Raw genomic sequence first — 20,834 nt, 5'->3', positions numbered from 1 at the left:
TGCAAAGGGAACACCAGGGTACGGGGATCTCGAGTTGACCAGCTTTACCAAAATCCATGGGGGAAATAATGGGAAATGTGTCAGAAAGCCCGAGCTCAGGGATAATGAGTGCCGCTCTCCCAGGGCTGCAATGAGGCTCAGTGAGACATTGGTAAAGTAGAGCATTGTGCCGGCCGTTGAGATGTCCATCATCGGCATCGGTTCTACATCACTGGCCCAAGAGTAGAAGTCGAGGTTCTGTGCCCGGCTCTCTGAGTTCTGTCCACACTCGCAGAAGTCACAGGGGATGCGCCCGAATCACCAGCTCTGCTTGTTTGATCCCAACCCGCAGGGCTGAGAAGGAGTCCCTGGAAAACAGCCTCTTCTCAACCCAGCAGCGGGTGGTTCAGCTGGAAGCCCAGAAGGAGCAACTGGAAGAGGAGCAGCAAAAGCTCCGCCTCTCCAAGCAGGTGCTCCAAGGTACTCTGGGACCATCTTTTGGGGACTGAAGCCAGAACGGGAGCCCCCCATCCTCAACCCCGCCTGACATCCTTGCTTGAAGACCAGTAGGAATCAGAGATTCGCTGCCTGTAGAAGTAGCTCGCTCCCCTGGAGACAGCTTAATGGCCAGGAAATCAAGCCTCAGTCTTTTCCCCTTCTCCCCAGTCTTCCCAGTTCTGCCCCCTCCTCTTACTGGGGTCAGGCAGCATTAGACAAGTCCCTTTTCTTTCAAATATCTGAGGATGGCTATTGTGTCTCCTCCAAGTCTTCTCTTCTCCAGGCTCCCTAACCCTAACAGCTTCATCAAACCCTAATTTGGTGTGTTCTGCAATCCTCTTGTTATCCTCAACACCCTCATCTGGACCCTCATCTGGCTACTCAGGAGCCTCCTCAGATGTAGTCTGACCAAGACAGGCTAGATGCTCCTCTCTTGTTCTGGTCACCAAGCCTCTACTAATGGAGCCAAAATCATTAAATAAATTAATAAATTAAATTAAATTAAAAAGCATTAAATGATGCTTACATGGACTCTTAACTGAAGTTGCTTTCCACTAAGCTCGTCACATGTTTTTTCTCATGACTTGCTTTCCAGGCACTCTAAGTGTCATTCAGTATTTGTACTATTGATTTCTTATATCCCCATGTAGTAACTTTACATTTATCCCGTGAAATTTCATCTTATTAGATTGTTCTGAATATTTGTCTTTTCCCTCCTTAAGTCGATGGCTTGGATTTATCCTCTTATGGAGTTGAAAAGAATCACCAATTTGCTCCAATTCCGAAGTCTATGAAATCAGTGCCTTCCCCTCTCTCCATAGAGCCTATGTTAGGGAGTAGCCCCAGTACCCATCTTCCCATCCCAAATTGTCATGCAAGAGGAAGAACTGCCAAGAATGGAGTTGGGCATCAGGGAATAGTCCATATATATATATTTTTTAAATTTTCCTGCAGTGGAAGTGGAAAGAGCCCAAAATGAACTCGAGGTTCAAGAGACCAAGATGAAGTGGGAGTCAGAACTGCTCAAGCAGCAGATGGCTCAGCTCCAGGAAGACACTCAGCTTTCCCTCAGGAACCAGGCACTGGCCCTTGGGGAAGACATAGGACGCCTGAGAAAAGAGAAGGTAATCCCCCCATCTGCTCATTTCAGCAAGATCAAGAGGTTCACATGCAGCGTGTGGGGTCCACCGTAAGCTGACTCATTCATCTGACTAGACCTAATCTTCCCCACTCCCCCAAGCTGTCCTCAACAGCTTCCCATCCTGGCCTCCACTGAAACGGCTCACGCAGGGGTCAGCGATGGCCTCCAGGGGAGGAATCCAACAGCCTTCTTTCAGGTCTTATTCCTCTTGGCCATCTCTCTTTGCAGCAGCCCACACTGTGGACGCACCTGCCCACTAGATTTCCTTTCTTTCCCCTTGGTTTCCAGAGCCCACACTTTCCTGGCTCTGCCGCTACATCTCTGTTTCTTAGTCTCCATCACCGGTTCCTTTTTCTCTCCCCAGGTTCTGACTTGGGATTTCTTTCCTCCTCTCCTCTATATGAGGAATACTCACCTTGGGGTCCACAGAACCTGAAGGGGCCAGAGATAAATTTCAGGGCTCTGTGAACTTGGATAGAAAAGAAATACATCTGTTTTCACTGGCTTCTAACTGAAATGTAGCATTTCCTTCGATCACGATTTTTAAAAAATGGGATCTGAAAAGGGGTCCCCGGGTTTCTCCAGACTGGGAAAAAAGTACAAAAATAAGGGAAGAAGCCCTGGCTCCCCACCTCCCACTATCCTGCACTTCTGATCACACACTCCATGCAGAACCCCCCGACTCTGAATCATCTCCAGAGTCACATTTCAGTGGCACCTGGGATGTGCTCCTGTCCTGCTCTCCCTTTCTTCCCTGCTCTATTCCTATTCTGGCCCCAATCTGGCCCCAAGAATTGATGGGCTGTCCTGCCATCTTGCCTCCGCTCCTCAGGAGAGTCTGCGCCTGGCATTGACTGAAGAGAAAGAGATTGCCATACATCAACTCGAGCAGGAGAAAGAAGAATTGCTTTCAAAATATGAAGCTGAGCGAGAAAACCTAAATGAAGAAATCCTCCGTCTGAAACGGGAGCGAGATGAAAGCCTTCTCCAGCTGGAACATGAGAAGCAGAAGGTAAAGGGGACCAAGGGCCATTCATATTCAGTGCAATTCTTCAAACATTTATTAAGCACCTACTGTATACAAAGTCATAAATTATAACCGATACAAGAACAATTTTAAAATCAAGAAAACATAGGTTTAATTTCTAAGCCATTAGCTCTATCACTTTGCGCCTTCCTTAAGGTCTTTGAACCCCTATAAGAATTTAAGCCTCATAAGTCTCTTCTAGAACTGTGAAGGAAGTCTCCATACTGGGAATTTCTAACACAGAGGAAATCACAAGTTTAAACACACACACACAAAACCCACCCTAATGACCATTGTATATCTAGGTATGATTGATAAGAGCCTGCATCAGGCTAGTAGCCAGTATCAGAGGAGAGAAGGGAGCATAAAGGAGAGATTTTGAAAAAGTAAAATCAGCAGGTTTTGGGAAATGATTGGATAGAGGAGAGGAAGGTGAGAAGGAATAAGGTCAAAAATGAGATCTAGATTGGATTACTGGGAGGATGGTAGTAACAGTAAGAGGAAGGTTGAAAGAGCACAACACTTGGGGCAGATGGGAAGGGAAGATCATAAATTCAATTTTGTACATATTAAGTCAAGGATGCTCATGACAAATTCACATTGACATGGCTAATAAGCAGGAGAAGCAAGACTACAGGTCAGGAGAGAGGTTAGGGCTAAATAAATAGGTCTGAAAATCATCTGGATAGAGGTGTGACTTGAAACATAGGCGTTGATGTGGTCATCAGGTGAAACAGAAGACCCTGAACAAGATCCTATGGGACATCCATAATTAGGGGGCACAACTGAGTCAAAGATCCAGTTAGAGAGTATGAGAAGAAGTGTTCGGATAGATAGGAGGAACGCGGGAAAAGGCAGCAGCATGAAAACCTAGAGAGAAAAGAATATCAGGGAGAGGGTGACCTAGAGAGACAAAAGTTTCTGAGAGGTCGAGAAATGGTGAAGATGCCATTGGCTTTGGTCATTAAAAGCATCACTGGTGACTCTAAGTGATGAGGTTGGAGAAGAGAGTTAATATGGATGCGAAAGGAAAGAAGTGGAAGGACCAGCTGTGGCCACTACAAAACGGGGGAGAAATATGGGAAGGTACCAACGGAGGGGGTTTTTGAGGATGAGGTGGGCAAGGGTATGTGTTTAAGTAATGGGGAAGCAGTCAGTAGCTGGGAGGAGACTGAAATTTAGGGAGAAAAAAAGTGGGGATGGTAGAGAGAGCAATCTGCTGGAGAAGAGGAGAGGGAATGAGAGTCATCAAAAAGATGAATCAACAGAAAAAATCCCATGAGAAGAAAACGTTTAGCCTTTCAATGAGGCTCCTTCTATTGCTCAACATAGTTTTTAAAAGAGCTCTTCTTAAAATGCCATTTCTGTTCTTTCTCATTATTTCTATCTGTGTTCAAAATTACACTGTACCAGCTAGTAACTCAAGGAAGAAGCCCAGTTCTTCTGGTTGTCCACATGGGGCAAATCATTACCTTCCTAGGGGCCACAGTTTTCTCATCTATTAAATGAGGGGGTGGCACTGAGGTCCCTTCCAGCCTTCGATCCTATGATGCTCTATGGAGATGGGGGACTTTCTCAGCTCGTTGATGGTCCACGATTCCCAACCAGGACATGTTTGACTGACAAAGATACTAAATTATCTGGGTCCAGTTTCCTTCTCTTCTAGCTTTGGGTCCTAGACTTTTACTCTAAATAATTATTTAATATTTAATAATAATAATTTAATATTTAATGGAGCATATTCTCATGGCTACAATCCCTGGAGAAGCTCGATTCTTTTTTTTCTCTTCTGAATCACTTTAAAGTTTTTTCCTGCAGATCAAGAACATAGTTTCCTCACCTCCCCTTTCATCACTTCTAGGCCTTATCTCAAAAGGAAACTGAGAAAAAAATGTTGTATGAGGAGCTCATTGAAGCCCAGAGAGAACTAGAGGATTCCAAGCTGGAGGCTGACCGAGTGAAACAGCACGCTCTGAGTCAGCAGGAGAAAGACAAGGTGAGCTCGGGCCACGGGCGGCATTCTGCTCACTGGAGGCTTTGACCGGCCTCTGCAGAATGCTGGTCTGGTTCACAGAGGAAGGATGCTGATTGGAGGATGGACTAAGAGAGAGGAGAATACGGGGGGTGATCACTACCCAGGTTGCCACTGCTCACTATCTGTCTTTTTTTCTCTGTCACTCCTTGTTTTCCCACATTTGAATTTAGAGTGGCAGTGTAGTACAATGAATAGATCACTGCTCTCAAAAGTCAGGATGACTCCATGCCATCCAGGAAACCCCACCAACAATTTTAAAAATTCTATCTTGGATTGTCCTCTGATGTCTTATATATGTTAGTCTTCTCTCTGTGAGAATATAAGGTGGCTAAGGACAGGGACTGTTCCGTTTTTGTTTCTAGTATTTACATAATTCCAAGCACATGGTGAGGATATGGAAACACTCAAAAATGTCTGCGGACCGGTTGAGGGGTTGATTGATCTGATTTATAAGCCCCTTAAGGTTCTGGATCTGAAGTTATACTTCTCTGCATCTGGATCTGAAGTTGTACTTCTCTGCTTCTGGATCTTAAATTATACCTCCCTGTATTTAGATCTGGAATTATACTTCTCTGCATCTAGATCTGAAAAAGTTATACTTCTCTGCTTCTGGATCTTAAGTTATACTTCTTTGCATCTGGATCTGAAGTTGTACTTCTCTGCTTCTGGATCTTAAATTATACCTCCCTGTATCTGGATCTTAAGTTATACGTCCCTGTATCTGGATCTTAAGTCATTATTCTCTGCATCTAGATCTGAAGCTATATTTCTCTGCATCTAGATCTCAAGTTATACTTCTCTGCATCTGGATCTGAAGTTGTACTTCTCTGCTTCTGGAGCTTAAATTATACCTTCCTGTATCTAGATCTGAAGTTATACTTCTCTGCATCTGGATCTGAAAAAGTTATACTTCTTTGCTTCTGGATCTTAAGTTATACTTCCCTGTATCTGGATCTTAAGTCATTATTCTCTGCTTCTGGATCTGAAGTTGTACTTCTCTGCTTCTGGATCTTAAGTTATACTTCCCTGTATCTGGATCTTAAGTCATTATTCTCTGTTTCTGGATCTGAAGTTGTACTTCTCTGCTTTTAGATCTGAAGTTATACTTCTCTGCTTCTGGATCTGAAGTTATACTTCTCTGCTTCTGGATCTTAAGTTATACGTCCCTGTATCTGGATCTTAAGTCCTTATTCTCTGCATCTGGATCTGAAGTTATATTTCTCTGCATCTGGATCTGAAGTTATATTTCTCTGCATCTAGATCTTAAGTTATACTTCTCTGCTTCTGGATCTTAAGTTATACATCCCTGTATCTGGATCTTAAGTCATTATTCTCTGCATCTGGATCTGAAGTTATACTTCTCTGCTTCTGGATCTGAAGTTATACTTCTCTACATCTGGATCTCAAGTTACACTTCTCTGCTTCTGGATCTTAAGTTATACTTCTCTGCAGCTGGATCTTAAGCTCTACTTCTCTGCATCCTCCATGATGTCCTACAGTGCCCAGCTTCACAGGTTTAAGGGATGGCATTCCAGCTCCCAGACACCTTTATCAGGTGAGACGCCTCTTTGATTTAGGCGTCTTGATGCATAAATACAATATCTATCGTCTTGGTTGTGAATCTTTTTGATTGGCTCAAGAAGAGAAATGCAGCAACCCAATGGGGCGTCCCCAGTGATGAAAGATTTCACTTTGAGAGCTGAAGATTCCAGTTCAAACCAAGCCCCTGAGAGAAAACCCATTTTTGGTGAGAGGAAAGGCTCCTGCTCCCAACTTTGCCTCTATTAAGAGGTCTGGAGGGAGCAGGATTACAAGGGTGCTGTGTCCTGGGATCTAGAGGCAAAGTAACAATGAGGAGAAAGTCCTAAGGGACATTTGAGGGGGGTGATTACTCTTCCTTGATGTCCTCAATTTCCCCAGTTCTATTTCCCCCCAGCTTCAGGTGGGAAGTGAGCGAGATAATCACAAGAGCTAGGGTGTATATGTATTGTCCTGAGAGTGAAGAAGAAGAGGGTTCTTTCAAGAACCCTTCTTGGTCATGTTCTTAGAGGGAGAATCAATGGCCCATGGGTTTTTACCCTGCTAGATAAAGCTCCTTCATCAGCACAGCCAAGGGCAGAGCTCATGTTTGGGAAACTGCCTCAAAAACCCTGTTCCTGAAGAGGTCTCCAAACACTGTTGAGACTTTCCCTCTCTCCCTTTATCCCCTCCCAAACCATTCTGTAAACTTTTTGAATGGAAAGAAGTTCACAAACATTTCCCCTGCCAAGCCACAATATCCTAAATGTTGCCTATCACCAGGCAGCTCTGAGGCAGGAAAGCCAACTTGTGTTTTCCCGGGTCATTCATTTTGTTAGTGAGGACACTGTAATTCAATGCTATCTGGGGACTCGGCGAGGCGTTCCACGCTGCTGACTTAGCAATCTCTGCGCCACCCTCTCTGTTTCAACGCCTCCTGAATTCAAGGCCACCAGAAAGTTTGTCCCTCGGGTTATTGTCAAGGGAAATGGGAAGCTCGGGCTCTATCTTGGAAAGTGAAGGAGGAGACATATTGGGCCCAAGAAACAGCCAACTTAGTGACGGCATGTGCCCGTGAGTACGGATGTCCTGGTCCTTCAGCATGTGTGACTATGGATGTCCTGGTTCTTCAGCATGTGTGACTACGGATGTCCTGGTCCTTCGGCATGTGCCCGTGACTACGGATGTCCTGGTCCTTCGTTTATGCTTCGGGCCCTGTATAAAGAAAGACCTTAGAGCAGATAAGTCGCTACCTCAACAGAGAACAATTTCTCACCGATCCAGCTGAGGGAGAGAGGTTCGGGTCAGTGTCAGACTCCGTGTGCCCGTCAGCGGGAGACCCACCTAGATAAGCAAAGGGAGGCTTCCCACCACTGTGGCCACCCCACCACGAAATACCCGCCCAGAAGGGATTCTCCTGCTGGGGACTGGGGAATGGATTTATAACTTCATGGAGGAAAGCAAGTTTCCCATTTGCATTTGCACATCAAAGGGGTAGGTACTCATAGAAATTGGCCTCCCTGGAACAGACTCAGGAGCATGGGAGGGGGCCGGATGCCCTGTGGCCCACACTTCTCTGGTTCACAGAAAACAACACAGCTCCCTTTTCTATGGCAGATTTAGTGCCTGCGACCCTTCGCTCATCCCCAAGGCGTCGTCGCTGCCCACTTTTGGCCACCCCACAGTTATGCCGGCTGGGGAGCATCCTTCCTTAGCAGAGACCTAGAAGCAGCACTTGCTGTCAAGAGAAGTCTCATTGGACGAGATGTCGGAGAACATTTCTTCCTTCTCTGAGGAGGCAGCCATTTAAAATGGGAAAAGCATTGGTTCCGGTGCCCGAGAACGTGGGTTCAAATCACTTCAGCTTCCTGGGACCCACTTTACTCATCTGAAAAATGAGCAGTTGGACTGGGGAGCCTGAGAGCCCTTCCTGCCCTGCCCCTGTAACTCCATGACCTGCGTGGCCGTGGTCTGAAACTAGCCGCACTTGGCCCGGAAGAGCAGAACTAGGGCCCGTGAGCGGAAGCTGCCAAGAGACAAATTCAGGCTGACGTCAGGAAGCAATTGGGAAGAATCAGAGGCATCCAAGAGGAGCAGGGGAAGCCAGCCGGAACTCACTGAGCTCCTACTATGTATTAGACACATGCTGAGCACAGGGTACACAGAGAGGGAAGGCTCGGTCCTTCCTGTCCAGGAGCTCCCACCCGAATCGGGGAGATGACATGGGCACATAGGAGACGGAAGCCGAGTCTGCGAGGGGAAGGCCCTGGCAGCCTGCTCAGTCTCCCCAAAGGACTCCGGGCACGGAATTAATGCACCAAATGTGCTCCCCAGGAAACCAAGGCCGGAGTAGGGTCCGAGAGCGAGGGAGCGCCCGGATGGGTTCGAGCTGAGGCTTCCAGCTCCGAGTTCGGGATTCTTCCCGCTCTCCCACCCCGGGCAGAGCTCTGAAATGTCTCTGGTTTTCCAGAGTCTAGAAAGAGCAACAACTCAGCTAGAAATGTCGGCGAGTGAGTAACCTTCAACGCCAGACTTTCCTAGCGCATAGTAGGTGCTCACCCTCCTGGTGGTGCTGCTGACCGCCCCCGAAGCTGTGAGCGCCCTCTCCTGCTAGAAGTTCCTTTGCATGCACTTTCCCACGGCCTCCCCCTCTCCCTGTCTCCCCACTGATGGCTCCTTGAAAGAAGGGGCTTTGAGTTCTGACTCTGTGGCTCCAACGCTTCCCATGGTCCCTGGCACAGACATAGCAGAGGCTCAGTAAATGGCTGTTGGATTGAATTGAATCAGAGAAATAAATGTATGCATGAGCTCACTTGGACTGAACTCACTGGAGGGATCAGTTCAAAGAAAGACACTAAGGGGGGGCAGGGGGGAGGCATAATATTCTAGAACAAACAAGCAGTTACAAAAAGGATTTTTTACAAAATCCAAGCCCAACAAAATTGAAAGGCATTTGAATTGGAAAGACTACTTAGGAATCCTAAGAGGGCTCAAATAAACAAGGCCCGTTCCCCACACTGCAATAAACAAAAGCCCACGACTTTCCCGAGTAGTGCTGGGCCGGGACGGGAAGGGCTGCCCCGCTTCTCACCTGAACAAGCTTGAGCCTCCTTCTCCAGCTTTAACCCTTTGGTGGGTCCCGGCCCTCCGGGCCCAGAGCCCGCTTGACCCGGATGTCCAAAGTCTTCCCACATCCTTGGGCTCCTTCGGGATGGCGAGCGGGAGCTCCCCTCTTCTACGGGGGAGGAAACAGAGGCTGAAGAGAAAGAGGGGTTTGAGACTCGAGAAGCCGCCAGTTCAAGTGCTGGCGCTTCGTGGGGTGGGATCTCCGGCGGGTCTCAGTGTCCTGCGGGGTGAACGGTAGCGATCTTCTAGGTGAAAGGCTGATGTGCAGAAGGATTGGCTGTTAGAAGCAAGGAGGGGGAGTTTTAGAGAGGAAATCTGGGAAAATCGGGAAAAACTCCCCAAGAATTGGAGTTGTCCAGAAGTGGAAACTCTTGGTGGTCGCTGGAGGGGGGTCTCTAAGCAAGGGCTGGCCAGGATTGTGTGGAGGGCCTTCTCGCTCAGGGACCACCGGGGCTCCCCTCCAGCTGCCTCCGTGATTCTGAAAGGTCGCACAGGAGGGGCAAGAGCCTGGAGTTTGGCTTAAGGACAGAAATCCCAGTGCCGCTGGTTAGAAGGGGGCAACTTTTGACGTTGGACGCCATTGCTGAGCATTGTGGAGCGGGAGGACTGGCCAGACAAGGTCGGAAAGTCCTTCCAGCTCTACTTGTCTGAGCCTGTGACTCTGACTCCCCCCCCCCCCAGAGCAGAAACATCATTGGGCTCTCCTTCAAACAAGCCCCCAAGAGGAAGCCCAGTGGGGAGGTCCCACCCTCTCCTTTTCAAATACTCCCTCTTCACACACTGGATTCCAGCCCAGATGGCCCTCCTGGGGTCTCCTCCCTCCAGGCCTTTGCATGGACCATCACTCGAGCCGGATTGTTCTCTGTATCAATCAATCAATATTTATTAAGCACCTACTATGTGCTAAGCCCCAGAGGCACCCCTTTAAGCCTCCCCTCCCGGCCACCTCCCAGCTGAGGCTCTTCCTGATCACCAGCCATTTCTTTAGTGTCCTCCTCCTAATCTCTCCCCAAATGACTATTTTCTTTGCATCAATTTAGGTTGTTGGACTAGTTTAAGATTTGGAATGAAGCTCACAGGCCTCTAGCCCAACTTCTAAATTTTACAGATGAGGAAACTGAGACCCCGGGAGGCCCACTCACTATCCAGGGCAGGATTTGAATGCGGGTCTATGGTAGCCTAACCCCATCAGATTTTAGAAATCGCCTCCGCCTCCTCTGCACCCCCTCTCCCTTGGCTGTCAGAGCCATGTGCTCCTCTGTCCTGCTGTGGATGGAGGGAGACACTCACGAGAGCCCTGACTTAGCTGCAGGGGAAGACGTGTTGCAATGAGGTGCTGGACTCTGCAGTTTCCTCACGCAGCTCCATGCCGGCCCGGGATCTCTAATCCTTGGGGGATCTGATGTGGCCTGCGGCCCGGCCAACGACTTTCTGGCACCGGAAAAAAGCAGAAAGAGCCAAACCAGTCTTGCCTAAGAGCCTCTGTTTCCTGGAGCCTCCACGGCCCCGCTCTGAAAGGAATCCCTCTGCCCTGCTCCCAGAGGAGCCGGGGAGACCCAGGCCACGGCCCACTCTCGGTCCCTTCCCAGAGGAGCTGGGGAGACCTAGGCCACGGCCCACTCTTGGTCTCCTCCCAGAGGAGCTGGGGGCTCAGCCACTCTCAGTCCCCCCCAGAGGAGCCAGGGACTCAGCCACTCTCAGTCCCCTCCAGAGGAGCAGGGGAGACCCAGGCCACAGCCCACTCTCGGTCCCCTCCCAGAGAATCTGGGGGCTCAGCCACTCTCGGTCTCCTCCCAGACCCCAGCCACAGCCCACTCTCAGTCCTCTCCCAGAGGAGCCAGGGAGACCCCGGCCACAGCCCACTCTTGGTCCCCTCTCAAAGAAGCTGGGGGCTCAGACCCAGACCCTTCTGCACTCCGGAGAAGAGGTTTCTCCTGGCCCCCGATGTGGCCAAGCTGCAAACAGGAAAGTTTGGGGCCTTGTCTTTATTCTCTCCTCTCATTTCCAGTGAGGGAAAATTCCTTGGCCAGCCTACCTCGGGGGAAGGCTGGTCAGCCCTTTAGGTGGGACCTCGGTCCCCAGACGGAGCTTGGTTTTAAGCTTTCCCAGAGGCCAGAGCTCCCATTTTCACTGACTTGGACATTTCTCTCTGGGCTCTCCAACCGCAAGCTCCTCTCCGGGAGCCTGGAGCAGCGCTCCTACACTACTCCGGCTCTGAGAATGGAACCGCGAGCCCCCCAGGAGAGGAGGAGAGCCACAAGAGGCAGCCCAGCCCAGAGGAGGAAGGAGCAGCCTGCAGGGTCACAAGCAAAGCAGAGGCCCCAGCTCCGGCGGACTCCAAGCGCCCCCAATGAGGCCTGAAGTGGCTGGTCTGAACGGTGGGTCAAGGCCTGGCCACTGAGAAGCGATGGAGAGTCCGTTGTCCTCCCGCTCAACTGTAGGGACCCTGGATTTACATCCCCTTGCTAACACTGCCTCCCTGCCCGCAGGTGGACACGTCACTCTGGCCACGAGGCTTCTAATCTGGCAGGGAAAGCAAACATATACAATTACCAACTAACTCTTAGATTTAGGAAATAATACCCGAGAGGAGCAAAGCGTTGTGAGAACCTGGAGAGAGAAAGCCGTTATTTGTCCTTGTTCTTGCTCAGTTTTCAATAGTGTCCAATTCTCTGCGACCCCATTTGGGCTTTTCTTGGCAAAGAGACTGAAGTGATTTGCCATTCCCTTCTCCAACTTGTTTTACGGATCCGGAAACTGAGGTAACAAAGTTGATTTCTGAGGCAAGATTTGAATTCAGGAAGATGACTTTTCCTGATTCTAGGAGCAGCCCCCGAAGCTTTCACAGATGGGGGCAATCGGATTCATCGACGTGGTGGCCGCTGAGTTGAGCTTTCAGGGATAGATGCAAATTGTACTGGGAAGACTGGGCAGAAGGGAGGGCATCGAAGGCGAGGACAAATTCCAGTGTGAGCAAATTCCTCAGGGATGTGGGGAAATGAAGAGAACATGGAGAGAGAACAACGAGAGAATGTGGAGAGAGAACAGCGAGAGAACGTGGAGAGAGAACAGCGAGAGAACGTGGAGAGAGAACAAGGAGAGAACGTGGAGAGAGAACAACGAGAGAACGTGGAGAGAGAACAGCGAGAGAACGTGGAGAGAGGATAAGAGAACGTGGAGAGAGAACAATGAGAGAACATGGAGAGAGAACAATGAGAGAACGCGGAGAGAGAACAGCGAGAGAACGCGGAGAGAGAACAACGAGAGAACGTGGAGAGAGAACAGCGAGAGAACGTGGAGAGAGGATAAGAGAACGTGGAGAGAGAACAATGAGAGAACGTGGAGAGAGAACAATGAGAGAACGCGGAGAGAGAACAGCGAGAGAAGGCGGAGAGAGAACAACGAGAGAACGCGGAGAGAGAACAGCGAGAGAACGCGGAGAGAGAACAGCGAGAGAACGCGGAGAGAGAACGAGAGAACGTGGAGAGAGAACAGCGAGAGAACGTGGAGAGAGGATAAGAGAACGTGGAGAGAGAACAATGAGAGAACGCGGAGAGAGAACAGCGAGAGAACGCGGAGAGAGAACAACGAGAGAACGCGGAGAGAGAACAGCGAGAGAACGTGGAGAGAGAACAGCGAGAGAACGCGGAGAGAGAACAGCGAGAGAACGCGGAGAGAGAACAGCGAGAGAACGCGAGAGAGAACAGCGAGAGAACGCGGAGAGAGAACAGCGAGAGAACGCGGAGAGAGAACAGAGAGAGAACGTGGAGAGAGGATAAGAGAACGTGGAGAGAGAATGAGAGAATGCGGAGAGAGAACAATGAGAGAACGTGGAGAGAGAACAATGAGAGAACGCGGAGAGAGAACAGCGAGAGAACGCGGAGAGAGAACAGCGAGAGAACGCGGAGAGAGAACAACGAGAGAACGTGAGAGAGGATAAGAGAACGTGGAGAGAGAATGAGAGAATGCGGAGAGAGAACAATGAGAGAACGTGGAGAGAGAACAATGAGAGAACGTGGAGAGAGAACAACGAGAGAACATGGAGAGAGAACAACAAGAGAATGAGTTGCTGGATGAGAAGTCGACCTTCTCATAGCATTTTAAGCCTTCACAGAGATAATCTCAACTGAACCTTGCAAATTTCTGGGAGGTGGGTGCTCTAAGGCAGGGTTATATCCATTTTACAGAAGGGGAAACTGAGGCTCAGAGAGTTCGCATGATCTGCCTGTGATCACACAATCAAAAAATGTGGGAGACGGCATCTGAAGCTTTTTTCTGAGTGTGTCCTGGGAGCCCATTGCCTTGGTGGATTAAAGCCCATAAAGTAGAGTAGTATGAGATAAGGCAGAAGAAGAGGATGGTAGCAGTTGGTGGAGGGTCTGTAACGCTCAACTATGGCAGCTGATTGTTGCTTAGGAAGCAATAGGGAGCTGTGGAAGAACTGTGAGAAGAGGAGCGACCTGATCAGAGCTCTACCTGGGGAAAGCATCCTAGTGTGGGCGAAGGACATAGAATCCTGAGTCTACACCTGGAAGGAGACTTGAGCTCATTTTACAGATGAGGAAACTGAGATAAGTCCCAGGCTCACACTGCTCACAACTAGTTTCCCAGCACTGTGCACAGCATCCTTTTAGAACAGAACTCTCCCCTCTGACGCAGCTGGAGGTTCTGCTCAGCAAGCATTCATTAGATGCCTACTGTGTGCTAGTGCTAGGGAGCCAAAGACGAAGGGGAAGGAATCCTCGAGGTACCTCCACGCTCCCTGGGACAACAGTTCCATAGTGGCCAAGGCAGCAGTGGGGAAAGGCTTGTTCCAGATGGTCGTCCTCCCCCAGGTCCTCCAAAGTGGGCCCGTTACCTGCTCCCAATTATGCTTCATGTCTGCATGAAGAAAGACCATTACGGTTTGGGTTCTAAACCTTTTACATCCACACCGTTCATTTATCAGCCATTGGAAAGTTTTTCCTTTGGTTGAGCCAGAAATCTGCCTCTTGGCAGCTCCCACCTGGCTCTGCCCCACGAGGACTATCAGAACAGCCTGCTCGTATTCTGGCGTGACGTGGTCACACGCTGCCGGTGGGGCCTCTGTGCCTCGGTTTTCTCGTCTGTATAATAAGGGAACTGGCCTCTGAGCTCCCTTCCACCTCTCTGTGGAGTATCCTGGAATCGCAGCCCTTCAAACATTTAAGGACAAATATCATTTACCTCCCAAGGATGTCTTCCCCCATCCAGGGAGAGTTCTCCGTACTTTCAACTGATCCTGGTCTAACCCTTGGGAGCAGCCCACTCTCCCGCTCACCCATCACCGGAAACCTCCTTAGTGAACCTTGGCCCCAGAAGTGCGCGGGATGCTCTGGGTGTGTTCTGGCCGGGGGAAGGGATGGACAGCCACCCAGTCCCACTCCCTCTGTTTCTAGGAAAGAACCTCAGATCCCACGGGCTTGTTTGGCTGCCGTCGGAACATGGTCTTGACTCGTATTGAGCTTGGCGCAGCCGTCAAAGACCCCACATTTCACATGACCCCTCAGGACTCCCTCATCTCGCTCTTGAATAGACAATTTTTCAAGCCAAGTTGTAGGACTTTATGTTATTCATCCCTATTAAATTTAATCTTATTAGATTCTTTCCATCACTCTCGCCTTTTGAGATCTATTTTAATCCCGGTTCTGTCCTCCAAAGCATTCGTCTTCTCCCCCAGAGTCGTGTCATCGGCCAATTTCATCAGTGCTCTCTCTGCCTTGATCCAGGGCTGTATAAAAACCGTAGAACAGGACAGCCAAGTTCAGAGCCACTGGAAAATCTCTCCCGGGGGCTTCTCTCTGGGCGGGCGCCTCCAGCACCCTCCATTCTCTGGGTCCGGTCACTCCAGCAGGTTCTGATCCACATCATCCAGCTGTCACCCACCCCAGAGCTCTCCATCCCGTCCAAGAACGGCACCAGAGCTTTTGTCAGATGGCTTCCTCCAACGCAAGCTTACCATCCTGAGGCCTTCCTCTGACCTTCTCATCTAGGAACCCGGGCAAAGAGGAAAAAGACGCATCTCTGGAGAACCCACGCTGGCTCTTTGTGATCGCCATTGGTCTTTCCAATAGTCACAACCCCCCGCCTCCCCGCCTTTAACAATACAGTCTAGAACTTTACCAAGAACCAAAGCCAAAATCACCAACCCATTGTCTGAAAAATCCTCCTTCTTCTCCTTTTTAAAAATAGGTTATTTCATTCCATCTCAAATCTTTCAGAAACTCTCCTGCTCACCACAATTTTTAGTTCGGGTTCCCGTTTATAAATGATTGCGATCCCCTGGGAGGCTCGAGTGGAGATCCCGCTCTTGAGTTTTAGCATGATTGCCATTGGTCCTCTCAGACTCTACTACCCTTTTGAGTCCACTGCTTGAGCCCGTTCCCATATCCCTCATGTTTGTAGCACTTTAGTGGGTTCTGGAGTTCCCCGTGCGGCCCCATCTCCTCCCTCTCCTCCCCCAATGGAATCGTTTCCTAGTTTAGTTGTTCTTAAGAACTCTGCGATCCGTGTGAGCTAACTTCCAAGCCCCTCCAGGACAGGATCCCCTATTTCTTACCTCTTATCTTCATAAGAACGAATCTCCCCACGTCCAGAGTGTTATCCTAGCAAGCATCTGTCCCAGGGAATGGTGTCCCATCATCCTGGAACCTGTCCAATTTATGCCCTCTCTCTCCAACAGCCAACATAAGCTTGCCATCCCCTCCTACCCACACGAGGCTCCCAGAAAATTCCTATTTCTTGCCTAAAGGACATAGGTGCTTGAATGTCACACCAAAAAAAAAATAAAATACAACTAGAGAGACCCAAGATCCAGCGAGATGTCTCCGGGGGAAACGAGGGTATGAAATTTAATGAAGATAAAAATGCAATATTAGGGAACATTTCTCCACAATAAGGTCAATTAGTCTGGAATAACCTTTCAAGGACAAAGCCGGAATCTCAACCCTTGGAGTTATTCATACTTGGTCTAGACGATCCACGGGGGATTGTTCTGTAGGGAGGGATGCTTCGTTGGCAAAGGAGTAGGGAGGAAGGGAAGGGGGCCCGAATGACGTAATAGGTCATGTTCCATCTCTACCTTTTATGATTTTTTTGAATTCCAGTCAGTTCCATTTGAAAAACAAGAAGGAAAATCTGGGATTGACCAAAGACAGTGAACCAAACCAATGACTTTGTCTTTCTTTTCAATCCTGGAAGATTTGAGTCATGTGGCCCGTTGCCTAAACTCTGGACTTAACTTCGACCCAGATTGGCTCTTCAGTTATTATCGATAATTAGATACTCTCGATCCGCCTCGAGCTCCCACTCAGATGGTATAACCCATAACAATTCACTTCAATAAAACAAATATTTATGACCCACCTGCTTTGGGCAATAAATCAATCAACAAGGAGCATTTATTAAGGGCCGCCTATGTGCCCCAAGCTGGCAATATAAATACAATGAATGAAACGATCCCTTCTCACAAAGAACTTACATTTTAATAGGGGAGACAATAAGTATAGGAGCAATTTAAAGAAAATTAATACAAGGTAGTTGGGGGAGGGGAAGAGAAGGGAAGGCAAGGCTAGGCAAGGGATAATAAAAAGTCAGGGTTTATTTTTTTTCTGACTTTAATCTTTGTTAAAGGGAAGGATTTGCTGGGCAGGGTCGGATGGGGAGGGACATATTCAGAAAGAAATAGGATGTAAAAAGAAAAGGCATTCATCAAAAATGAAAATAAAAAGAAACGGGCAGTTCTGAGACTGGCACCCAGGACCTTCCGATTCCAAATCGGGTGCTTTTCCCACTCTGACTCATCATTTTGTTTGTTTTGGGCTGCACAGACATGAAATGTTGGACGAGGGGCCCCTGTGTCTTTCTCAGAAGACCCCCTTCCCAAACCCCCCCAAGCAGAAACAGTTCAATGACAAAGTTCAGAGATGTCCCTTCTTCTCTCCCTCACAGGAAACAGTGGCCAGCATCAGCAAAGAACTGAAGGCCTTCCAGGCCCAGTTTGAAGCCTCGATGGCCACCCACCAGGAAGAGGCCACGGCCTTGAATGAGCGCATAAAGGAACTAGTCAGAGAAAAGAGCACTGTGGGTCAAGAGGTGAGTTTGCCAAGTTCTCCATCCTCGGGATAAATGAAGAGGTGACACAGGTGGTCAGCTAAGAACAAGGGTGAAACTAGGGTAGGGCAATAGGACTCTTGTCTCAGGACCTGAAATTTAAAGAACCTAAAAATTCAAAGTGTAGTGTAAAAAAAGAATTTTTACAGCACTAGCCAAAATAATTAACCAAAAATCATCCACTGCGTACAAGAGGACTGGTATGCACCAAGGAGCCACTAGAGTAATTAGTTCCTTCACAACTCAACTGATCTTTATTTCTTTGCTAAAATTTTATTTTTCCTGGGAAAATAATAAGTAACTTCCTGCAGCACTTCAGAACAAGCAAAGTGCTTTAGATATATTATCTCCTTTTGTCATCACCACAATCCAATGAGAGACTAGGTATAATTGTTTCCAATTTACAGCAAGTAAACATCTGAGGCAGGCTTCCAACGCGTCTTTCTTCCCAGGACAATATTCTACCCTCTCTACTACCCAGAGGCTTCTGAGTAATCATCAGCACCGACACTCCAATATATAAAGAAAAGCAAGAAATAGAATCATAGGGAAAATCGTGGAGCTTTGTTGCACAGAGTAAAGACAGATTATTTGCACCTCATGAATGTTGGTTTTTTAATCATCTGAAAAATAATAGATTCAACTAGATGACCCCATAGGTCCCTTCCAGCTACAAACTCATGATCCTATGATTTAAGGGCTCCCAAGTCTTTCGTGTTGTTTGTCCCAAACATAAGATGAGGATGACCCGTTATAATTCTGGCTCAGGACAAGTACGTTCTATTCTGCAGAGAAGCTACTGCATATTCCAACCAAATGAGACTCTGTGTGTATCTCTCTGTTTCTATTTCTCTGTCTCTGTCTCTTTCTGTCTCTCTTTCTCCACTTTGGTTAAGTCTGAGCTAAAATCCATCTTCCACGGGAAGCCTTTCCCAAGCCTTCTTTATTCCAGTGCCTTCCCTCTGGTCATTATTTCCTAATTATCCCATATTGTTTGTTCATATTTGTTTACTTGGTTTTTTTTCCTCTCCATTAGAGTGTCATCTCCCCAGTGGTAGGATCTTTTGCCTCTTTTTGTATCCCTAGTACTTCACACTAAGCCTGGCACATAGTGGGTGCTTAATAAATGTTTATTGACTGACTGACTGACAGACAATGCCCTCCAATCCAATCCAATCAAAGAAGTTCCGGATTGGGAGGGACCGTAAGGGCTGTATCTGTAATAGAAATGATTCCCCTCTGTAGATTCTCTGAGAAGTGGTCATCCATTCCTCAATACAAATAAGCACTTATTAAGCACCACTTACTTACAAGATCCTTGCACTGCGACTGAGGACAAGGAATAGTCATTGGAAATGTGATTTTATTGGTACGGAGACCTCCCAGATGAGGAACTCCCTTAACCATCAATGGAGATCCCAGTATCACAGAAGCTCAGTTAGAGGGAGCCTCAGTTGGCTCCTTGTACATCCCCCACACAGGTTCCCACTGAGCACCCGATTCTCCAGACTCCCCTAAATAGAAGGGAGTGCATCCTCCTCTCAGGAGAGCCCTGAAATCCTTCCTAACATCAAAAGGTCCTCATTGTGGCTCCTGATCTTGGCCTCTGGGATAAAGTTGAATGGATTCGGGCCTCCTCTAGGCAAAGTGCTTCAAATAGCCTCTGGCCACCCCAGGATGGCCTTCAGCTAGCCCTCTTCTACCGCTGACTCACTCATTCTGCAACTGCGGATCTCGGGGCCTCCCAGAATGGCCCAGGACACTTAAAGGCTCAGTGACTAGCTCAGGCTCACACAGGCAGCAGGTATCAGAGGCCACCAGTTTTCCAGCTGCCTCTTCTAGGTCAGAGGATTAAAAGTTCAAATATAAAATGGTCTCTGCCTTCAAGAGGCTCCTGTTCTCAGAAGCAAAGAGATTGCTCGGGACACCAAAATACCAATAACGAGAGGGGCCCGGAAAGAAAGAAAGAAAAGTGAAGGACATAAAAGCAAAAGAAAGAATAATTCAACGTGACAGCTTGTTTATTTTGGGGGAGAGAGAGAGAGAGAGAGAGAGAGAGAGAGAGAGAGAGAGAGAGAGAGAGTGAAAGGAGGGAGGGAAAGGGAGAGAGACAGAGAGAGACAAAGACAGAGTGAGACAGAGAGACAGAGAGAAAGACAGAGAGAGACAGAGAGAGACAGAGACACAGAGAGAAGGGAGGGAAGAAGAGAGAGAGAGAGAGAGAGAGAGAGAGAGAGAGAGAGAGAGAAAGGAGGGAGGGAAAGGGAGAGAGACAGAGAGATTCAAAGACAGAGTGAGACAGAAAGAGACAGAGACACAGAGAGAAGGGAGGGAAGGGGAGAGAGAGAGAGAGAGAGAGAGAGAGAGAGAGAGAGAGAGAGAGAGAGAGAGAGAGAGAGAGAGAGAGGGAAAGGGAGACAGAGAGAACCAGAGAGACAGAGACAGAGACATGCAGAGAGACAGAACCAGAGACAGAGAGAAAGAAAAGTCTTTTTTCAACCGATTTCCAAGTCAGAGCCTGAGAGAGACCACACAAGAACGTCAAGAGGGGATTTGAGAGTGGGGACAGGGGGCGGAGCAGGAGAAAGGCCAGGAGGGGAAGGGGCAAGGCTTTCATTCGGTTAGATCGGAGAAAGGAGAGCTCCTCGGAAAGCCCCCGGGGAACGGGGGAGAGTAGAAGTAAACAGAAACAAATAAACACAAAAGGGAAAACGCTGAGAACAAGGGCTGGGGGCACCTCCGGGGAGGAGAGGGGTTGCTGCGGGGGGCAGCGGGGAGGGAGCCCGGCCAGGCGGCGCAGGACTCCTGGCCCCAGCCCAGGGCGCAGGATCCAGCCAGGCTGCTGCCCGTCCCCGGGGGACGCCGGGACGCCTTTGAACTGGAGCTCGCGGCCGGGCCGCCTCCCTCCCTCCCCCCCTCCCTCCCTCCGGCGCACACATGCACTCGGAGCCTGCACAATCACGCGCGCTCCCTCCCATCCCTTTCTTCCCATCCAGGCTCAGCTGGAGAGCTGGCCGCCGGCATGGGACCGTAGCAGAGCTTGTTTATCAAATTTCTAGTAAAGAAATAATTAGTATAATCACATTAAGGGATTTGGCTGTAAAAGTCCTGTGAGAGGGACTTGCTGGCTTCGCCCGGGGGGCGCGGGTGGGGGAGGGGGCCTTCGGGAAGGGGGGGGCTTTCTCCCGCCCCCGATTTTAGGCTTTCCCTCTCCCCCCCGCCTGGGAAATGCAAACAGTTTCCCTTATGATGGATGTCCCTCTCTCTGCGCCCTGACCTTGTGGGGGAATTTCTGCTGAGCTCGGTGGAAAAGCGCGGGCCCTGCGGTGGATCCCATATGTGAGGGGCGCGGGGTCCCTCGCCCTCACCCCGCTCAAAAA

General features: G+C 49.0%; 1 protein-coding gene across 1 annotated transcript in view; it reads left to right on the top strand.

Annotated features, from left to right (window-relative positions):
* The first annotated feature begins 181 nt into the window (after positions 1 to 181).
* The window catches only part of CROCC2 (ciliary rootlet coiled-coil, rootletin family member 2), a 47,640-nt gene continuing 26,987 nt past the window's right edge, over positions 182 to 20,834 (top strand). Inside the window, exons 1-6 of the mRNA XM_051990471.1 lie at positions 182 to 222; positions 332 to 459; positions 1,432 to 1,601; positions 2,451 to 2,630; positions 4,507 to 4,641; positions 17,293 to 17,436. Of these exons, the coding sequence (XP_051846431.1) occupies positions 182 to 222; positions 332 to 459; positions 1,432 to 1,601; positions 2,451 to 2,630; positions 4,507 to 4,641; positions 17,293 to 17,436 (798 nt within the window). The remainder of the gene's footprint in view (positions 223 to 331; positions 460 to 1,431; positions 1,602 to 2,450; positions 2,631 to 4,506; positions 4,642 to 17,292; positions 17,437 to 20,834) is intronic.

This window comes from Antechinus flavipes, chromosome 3 (assembly GCF_016432865.1).
Source record: "Antechinus flavipes isolate AdamAnt ecotype Samford, QLD, Australia chromosome 3, AdamAnt_v2, whole genome shotgun sequence".
Classification (NCBI taxonomy): Eukaryota; Metazoa; Chordata; class Mammalia; order Dasyuromorphia; family Dasyuridae; genus Antechinus; species Antechinus flavipes.
Note: the sequence above shows the minus strand (reverse complement) of the source record. Positions and strands in the feature narration are given on the sequence as shown.